General features: G+C 40.1%; 1 protein-coding gene across 1 annotated transcript; it reads right to left on the bottom strand.

Annotated features, from left to right (window-relative positions):
* Positions 1 to 169: 169 nt before the first annotated feature.
* Positions 170 to 7,553, bottom strand: dnttip2 (deoxynucleotidyltransferase, terminal, interacting protein 2). The gene is made up of 7 exons (XM_041792161.1): positions 7,479 to 7,553; positions 4,681 to 6,605; positions 2,691 to 2,829; positions 2,364 to 2,459; positions 1,979 to 2,143; positions 1,621 to 1,730; positions 170 to 644 (listed from the first exon to the last, which is right to left on the bottom strand). The coding sequence occupies exons 1-7, from the start codon at positions 7,551 to 7,553 to the stop codon at positions 536 to 538; spliced, it is 2,619 nt and encodes an 872-aa protein (XP_041648095.1). The 3' UTR covers positions 170 to 535.
* Between the last annotated feature and the right edge of the window lie 978 nt (positions 7,554 to 8,531).

Here is an 8,531-nt window from a genome sequence, read left to right as displayed (position 1 = left end):
TGAATACCCCCACCCCTATAAGAACATTTACCCCCATGGTAAAACATCCATGGGGGGGATGTTTCTATAAGCACTGTGGGTCTTCTTGTCACTGTGTGCCATTTATCTCACAGACCATGTTGGAGGATAAACAATGAGTTCAATTGAAGAAAACCTTGACAAACATTGGGACCAGTCAGAATAAAGTATTTTAATGTTAGTATGATGGATATATTTGTATAATAACTATGATTTCTGTGCAGCAAAATGATGGAAAAACATTTCTATTTGATAAAAAAATTGACGTTGGTTTACATTATAAAGTCACATTTTTACAGTTGTTTTTGTTAACTGTATAAAGTAACAGTTTGTTTCTTCATGTTCAGACAATTATACTTAAATCCTCTTTGGAGATGATACTGAGTGGCTAAAACTCAAATGCATTTAATATAATCTTGAAGTCTTGAAATAATTTCCCCTGAAATCTTTAATAATAATCCTGGTGATCGATGAAAACAGCATGTATAAAAGTAGCTCACAGTCAGTGTCCATCACATTAGGGCTTCACATTCATTTTTTTATGAAATTTGTTCTTCTTGTGTCTCCTGCCGGCTCCTTGTGCTGCTTTCTCTGCCACAATGTTCTGGTACTTCTTTTTATTGTTGCTAAAAGAGAAGAAAAAAGTATACTCAGTAAATCTACTTCAAATACAGTAAATACAGTTTAACCTTGTGTAACATCTGGTTTGTCAAATATTGAGAGTTGAAAAAAACCCTAAGGTGCTGGTACTAGTGGATATGTCCACAAACCCCTCTATTGGGGCTTTTCTATTAAATGGCGCAGCGCGGCGCGACTCGGCATGGCAGCCCAGTACTGCAGGGGTCTTGCTTTCCCACCACAACCGAGCTACCCATTTGAGGGTGCGTAATTTAACTTAAGTGTAGGGTAAGACAAACCTGCTGTTTATATACAGAATTTCATCTGTTTATTTTCAGCTAAAGTCAACCATCGTTACATTTTGAATTGGGACAGCTTGTGACAATGAACTTCAAATGTATGGCTGCAGACTGCGGCGCCAAGCTCTGTCTAAACCAACATCGTTTCTTCATCTGCCTCTGTGGCTGCTCATTCAGTGTTTCCACAGTTTTTTCTACTGTAAATTCCTTATTTTGTCTATGAAGATAAATTTACTTCCATAAAAGTAACATGGGTAACTGAAAATAGAAACGTGGAAAATCATATTGAATTTCATTCCCTTAAATGGCTGATTTCAAATATTACAATGTGAAACATTCAGGTATCTTAAAATTGAAATCATCCTGGATCAAATTTTTACCTGCCACAGCAAGAATATGTCATTGCATTGAGCATGTTCTCATATATAACCTATTCCCCAGTATAGACTTATCTGAACATACCAGCTTGCTCTCGTCAGCACATCACACTTTATAAAAGTGAAAACCTGGAGTCACAGGATTCTGATATGGCACAAATTTCTCTTACTAATAAATAATAAAGCCATCAGCATAGTAGTGTTTGTTGACAAGTGCTCAGTGGGATATTCATTCATGGAGACCATGTAAGAGATGTGCAATAATAAAACATTTAACAGTATCTGTTTTTGCTTTAATTTTAACTTACTGCCTGAACTCAGCATCAGCCATCAGCTCCTCCACCATCGTCCTCTTCCTGTCCTTCTTTGGAATACGGGAATGATAAAAGTCGACTGGACTGTCCACCACTGTGCCAATCTGTATCACACAAACACATGTATGATTTTACACTTAAATCAGTTTCATGTAGACAGCCTAACCTAAATAAGCATAACTGCAGTATTACAGACTATGTTGTAAGGGATGAAGCAATTAGATTGTGTTAATATCTAAACTACAGAACCTTAACTGTTTTACTTGCTTCGCCATGCTTCTTAAAAAGATGAATATGAACACTGACTATCTGTAAAGTTTTCTGGAAAGGCTGACTCATATAGTTTAGTGACCTGAAAGTATTTAGGAAAGCCATCACGGTCGTTCTTCTTGTAGAACCTCTTTGGATCTACAGATCCTCTCTTCTGCAGGACCTGGAGGTCTCCTTTGAGCTCCTGAGTGATCTCTGGGGCTTTCATATTGAACCAACCGTCTCCTGTTGATTTCTCCCTTTCCACCTGAGAAAAACACAGGTTTTAATTATTATAATACTGTAGAAGCATTTTTTAAAAAAGGGCTGGAATAAAACGAAGCGCAGTAATAATACTGATGCCCTCTTTATGTTGACATTTCATGATTCATGTGTCAAATTTTTTCACAAATCTTGACCCCAACATTAAAACTTTAGAAGCCTGTGACAAGGCTCGATAAAGCAAAGAGTAACTTTTAAAAACTTACTTTGTGTTTCAACTTTAAAGCTTGTTTCGATTCACTGTATGGAGGCACTGCTTCCTTCTTTTCAAAGTCCGGTCCTATCACACTCTTCTTCATCACCTATGGATGACAACAAAACAGAAACTATAACGCTGCACAGCCCCACACTCTATCAACACCCTCACATCTCAAAGTTAAAAGGCCATAGACAAATAGAACAGAGGGGGAGAAAGCATGAGTAACAGCATCTCAGGTGTTATTGGATTTACTCGTCCTTGCATAACTATAAAGTTCATTATTCATTCTGCATCACAGAACACTTTCAAAGGGAAAAATCAATCACTTATTTACCTCATCTTGGATCTTCTTTTCTTTTTGTTTCTGCAGCGAACCGGAGACGGGTTTTGATTTGCTGCCATCAAAATTGATGTATAAACCCCCGAGCTCCTTCAATCTGATGCCGGGGTCAATACGGCTCGACAACTCCTTCCTGAAACAAAGAGACACACGAGAGAAGGCCTCAGGAAGAGCAGCTATGTCCCGTTTCTCACCTCTACACACAGTTAAAATTTCAAGTCATAATGAGAATTGGCTTAATGTGCTACATTATTTACAGTAAAAAAAAGTAAAATCTGACATAAGATCCTTTACACCACTGGATGTGAAAATATTCCCTTCACTATTAGAAACAAAGAAATATGAGCCATAATAGTGTAGAAGAGCCATATTCCTGTTTTAGCATGAGCATGTGTTCAGAAGTCTACTGCTGCAAACGACAGCAGCCAGCATACAGTCAGAAACAGTTGTATCCTGCAGAAAGGCACTTTTTACAGAAAAGCTGCAGTAAGTGCTTTTCTGAAATTAAGATGCAATTTCCACTGACAGCCTAAAAAACAGTAAGGTCTCCAGAGTCACTGCAATGTCACTCGGTACTAGAGTTTGATGAAGCTACAGTATATTTGGTGAGGGTCAGGTAAGCTATATGCTAGATTTTAGTGTTTTTGCTAAGCTGCTCAGCTGCAGCCTCATAATTGGTATGATGTATGTGTATTTTTTTTAAACATTATGTAAATTTATCCCTTAAGTGGCCATAAAGAAACGATTTTTTTAAAAGAAACTAAATTGTTGTATGGCTGTTAATGTGTGGGTTTATAAGCAATCTAACTAACCCCTCCCTCCATCGCCAGAACCATAATACTGTGATTGCAATTTACTATGGGATTATTTTACAAGTTTCTCATCTTGTGTCGTTTTCAACAAACACCAGCAATAAAACATTGTACAGTATAACCAACACAATGCTGGATAGATTAGACTAGGGCTGAAAAATTTGGAAAACATTTTTGTAAATTATTCTTAAAAAACTGACATTTGAATGTTTGCATCAACATCTCAGCTGCAAAATATATTTGTTTTTTGGGACTCACATTTGAGGTAAATGAAATATTTCATCTTCTTTGATTTTAAAACTGCAGCAGGGCACACTGGGATTTAATAAAAATGTTGATCAGTTGCCCAGCTCTAATAGCAAGCTTGTATGAATTGATCCATTAAGGCCAGTAACTCTTCTTTTTCAACTACTGACAACAAAATAAGAGACATCAGAGGTAACATTACCCTAGATTAACCAGTTCAGATGCTGACATCTGTCTTCCCAGTTTTGAAGCTGTACTACATTTAAATAATAAATAAACTTGAGGTTGTACAGCACTTTTCTGGTTGTCTCAATATTCAAAGCATTTTTACACCGCGGATAACTTACTCATTTACTCCTCATTCATACACTGTTGGTAGAGGCTGTTACATATTTAGAGCAGCCACCAGTATTAACTAATCCCATTCATCACATCCATACACGTTAAGTTTCTTGCCCACAACACATTGCCATGTGACTGCAGGAGCTGGGGATCAAACCCTTGACCCTCTGGTCAATTTCAGCAGATGGCTGTCAACAAGAGTCTGGTTCTGCTTGGAAGGTTTTTCTTGCCACTGTACTGCTGTACTGCTTGTGCAGAGCTCATGGTCAAGCACTGGTCTTTATGATAAAAGTCTACAGCAGAGTATGTCCTGGCCTGCCCTCTTTTTCAAGTGTCTTAAGATAACTTTGGTTATGAACTGGTGCCATACAAAGATTGATTGACTGATTCTACCCACTGAGCCCATCCCTCTCACTGCAGATGACGCTGAGAGTTTCTTAACTGTTGAGTTGGAGCTCAACCTGCTGGCCGAGTTATTCAATGGGATTATTTCTATTATCTGTAAATTCTTGGTATCCTTTAATAAATAAGCTTAGTGTGCACTCTTCAGTGAGTGAACCAACCTGAGGCTGCCATCTACTTACATCTGAGAATTTCTACTTGAGAAGAGGATCATCGCATCTTCGTCACCATCATCACTCCCCTCTTCATCCACAAACTCCTCATCTTCCTCATCCTGCTCATGTGTGCCCGTCTCCTTCTCTTCCTCCACTTTCAGCCTCTCTTTGTAGTAGTGTTCATCAGCATGCTGTCCAGGCCGTGTGTCAATCATAAACAGTCCTTCAACTGATGAGCCTGCAGATCTGGAGCTTTTGGATGGTCCACCCCTCTCTTCTGATCTATTCTCCAAATCCTCCTCTTCAGAAAGCTCCACATCCTCCTCCTCTTCAGCAGACTCCTCTTCATCCTCACTGCTCTCCAACAGGCTGATGGTTTTTGTTTTCTGGACAATGACATCTTTTGGTTGTTCAGGGGAAGACTCCACTGTGATCTTGTGTTCCTCACTGGATGTCACCTGAACAGACTCGACCTCACAGGAGTCAACCACCTGCTGATCATCTCTATTCAACATGCTCACCTCCATTTTCTCCTCCTCCTCTTCACTAGGCCTAGTTTCCACAACAACAACCTCGTCTACAGCCTCATCTGCCTGTGACGAGTGGGTGTCCACATCAGCTGCTTTATCTTTGTGTTCAGCCTCCTCTGTGATCTCAGGAATCCTCTCACATTGTGTTTCTGTTACTGAAGGCTCCAACTGCTCTGATGGTGTTTCTGTCTGCTGCATCGTTTCCATCTGTGAGGCGTCCTCGAGCTTACTTTCAGCACATGGCTCCTCCTGCTGGAGTCCCATAGTCACTGCAGGTTTACCAACAGTGTCTTCTGATACAAGGGAGTCTTCTTCAGGAATAGCATTTTCTTCTGTCTCCTCTGTTTGGCTCTTATCTTCCTCCAGCAGTGTGCAGTCTGCATCCTCAGCAATTATAGTACTGTCTAACCTAGAGTCACTGAGTGAAGCGTCCTTCTCCTCCTCCTCCTCCACCTGCTCTGCAGCTTTTTCTGGAATAATATTGAGGTCCTTGATTGAGCTTTTGGAGGCATGTGCACCTAGACTACTGCTCCCTGAGCCTGTGCGGCTGCTGCAGGGGGTTCCTCTACTGCCCAGTGGAGAATGCCCATCTGCTGGCTCAGAGTCTGAGTCAGCTTTGGACCCTGGCTTTCCACGTCTGCGAGTCGTCCTACTGTAAGTCGGCCCAGATTCAAACCCCTCAGAGTCACAAGAAGGAGGCTCACTGACGTCTATGTTATCCGAAGCCTTTCCTCTGGGTGCCCGAGTCCTAGGAGTTCTACGTGCAGGGGAACAGGAGCTTTCTGATGCTTCTTCTTCTAAGTGAATGGGGATGGGACCAGTCTGCCTTCTTGACCTTCTTGACCTGGTGGATTTAGAGACTGATGACACACTGGACGTGCAGCTCTCTGCATCTGAAACCTCAGAATCAACAGTTTGTTGTTTGGTGGATGATCTGGAGCGAGTTTTTCTCTGACTTCTTGTTGCTCTCCGAGATTCAGACACCACAGAGCTGCAGGACTCGGATTCTTGCACCACTTCAGCCTTAGCATCTTTCTGATCAGTCTTCGCAGGTCTCTTCCTTGTACTCCTGCGAACACTTCCCATCTCAGATGTCTCCTCCTCCTGACTCCCTGTACGCGGCGCCGTCCTCCTCTGCCTTTTGTGAGTCATTGGCAGTTCAGCATCAGACACAGCAGAGCAGCAGGATTCAACGTCTGAATGATCTGCTTCATGGATGGAGCCCACTGGTGTGCACGGCTGCTCTGGACTGTGGAGTCTGGATGCTCGGGTGCATCTTTTCATCAAGGACGCAGGTGGGGATGCTTGGGCTTCTCCCACACTTTTTTCAAGCTGTCTGCTGGTTTCAACCAGGGCATCGTGGGTGGGGCTTTCTGCTTGTTTAGCAGTCCTCCTGGTTCTTCTACCAATGGAAGGAGTAGCCTATGAGACAAAATAAGAGTTAACAGTACAGCTGACGTTACAACTACTTTAACTCAAAAGATAAGGCCAGTGTCTTTCTCATTTCATCTTTCTGCTGACAAATCTTGTTAGAAAAAGCATTTCCAACAAGTTCTCTGACTAGCCATTTTTCCCAACCTTTCTCAAAACTGGAGAAAACAATGAATCTGTAAGAGAATCACTTTATCTATTCAGAAATAAAATGCAACTTGTGATTCACTTACACATTTGAAATAACGCGAATTACTTTGAATGCACCTTCATGTGATTAAGTACAAGCACAGTTCACTGCTTTCACAGCTGCTGTCACTATAACAAACAAACTGAATATAGCAGGCCCATGCATACTGACATGAATAAGATTAACTAATGAATAAAATAAGATAACTTGATTTAAAGCACTCTGGCGGCCACAGCTGGGACATTTGAAGTCATATTTGACCTTTTTTACAGTAATGGCAATACGGCTGCTTCTTCTGACACAGTGCGACAGTCTGTGTGTCTGTAAGTATGAGTATAATGGTATAAAGACCGCAGAGGTGGTCAGACCTGATGAAATGAGAGTGATGAAATCTGCGTCTATAAAACCCAAACACTTCAAATGTGTAAATAAATTAAAAATTTGCCATCAATACGTGGCTTCATCTTCTACTTAAAATAAGATATAGTTTTCCCTCATATATCACAACAATGAAACGTTCACAAACCACAACGACCCAGCTTGTCCACGTGAAGTTTGAACACACTCGCACATCTACTAAGTGATACGTCACGAGCTTAGTTCACGTCAGATTTAACCTTCATTCAATCGAATACAATTTTTAAGTTCAAATAAAACCTGTGTGTAATACGTACCTGGACATCTGAGTGCATGTCAGGGTTGTTTTTACTCGGGGAGCCTGCACGCGCTCCTCTCCTGGTGGCCACCATCTTGGCTACTGGTTCCCCTTACTTCCGGTTTGACGGCAGGACTAGACTAATCGCTGAGATGATGCAGGCTGAGCAGACGATCACAGAGCTGCTGCTCGATGAAAAAGAGGGGGCTGGGATGTTAATTTTTCCTCTGTGGATTTATTTTCTTTCGGATGTACTTATTTATTGTATTTATTATAGTAGTTCATGAACTATAACAAAATAGAAACAATACACTGTAAAAATCAGTACTCCAAGTATCGATTGATTTCTTGCAACTAAATTTGAAGTTACAAATCCTTTACAAAATACAATTCTTGGTTTAAATCAGGAAACACTATTGTAACTACCCCAATAGTAGTCTTGAATAACTGCAGATGTGTTAACAACCACAACATATATTTGACTTTAGAACAAATTATTTTAATAATTAAAAAAAATCATGCTTTTTATTCTGAACTGTTATATATATATATATATATATATATATATATATATATATATATATGATTTTTTTTTTACAAAATTCTGTATTTTATCATTTTCTACAATGCCTTTAAAAAGTATTCATATTGGATATTGTCCCTTTTTTTAATAAATCAATTATGGTCAATATAGTTTAAAAATATACAAAATAAAGCTCTCACAACCTGTATTGTATGCCGCATTAATTTTATCCTCCATTTATACAAGCCCTCCAGGGCTGGCTGCCGAGAAGTATCCTCACAGCATGATGCTGCCACCATGCTTCACAGTGGGGATGGTGTGTTTGTGGTGATGTGAAGTGTAGCACGTTCAATCAGTTTGTGAGGACGGCCTGATCTAAGCAAATTTACATATGTGCTGTATTCCTTCCATTTCTTGATAATAGATTTAACTTGGATTTAACTGAACTCCGGGGATGTTCGGTGCCTTACTGCATTGGATTGTTTTTTTTTTTTCTTGGTTTGTTTTTTTTGTCTCCATCCCTTGACTTATACTTATCAATAGCTTTTT

This window comes from Cheilinus undulatus, linkage group 7 (assembly GCF_018320785.1).
Source record: "Cheilinus undulatus linkage group 7, ASM1832078v1, whole genome shotgun sequence".
In the NCBI taxonomy this organism is placed as follows: domain Eukaryota; kingdom Metazoa; phylum Chordata; class Actinopteri; order Labriformes; family Labridae; genus Cheilinus; species Cheilinus undulatus.
The sequence above is the reverse complement of the archived record's forward strand: the minus strand, read 5'-3'. Positions and strand labels throughout refer to the sequence as shown.

Bases quoted from the DNA above. Each gene is read 5' to 3' on its own strand.
- dnttip2 (XM_041792161.1), bottom strand. From the start codon at position 7,553: ATGGTGGCCACCAGGAGAGGAGCGCGTGCAGGCTCCCCGAGTAAAAAC. The intron at 6,606-7,478 runs GTACGTATTACA...TTTGTCTCATAG, and splicing joins ACATGCACTCAGATGTCCAG to GCTACTCCTTCCATTGGTAG. The intron at 2,830-4,680 runs GTAAGTAGATGG...TCTTTGTTTCAG, and splicing joins TCAAGTAGAAATTCTCAGAT to GAAGGAGTTGTCGAGCCGTA.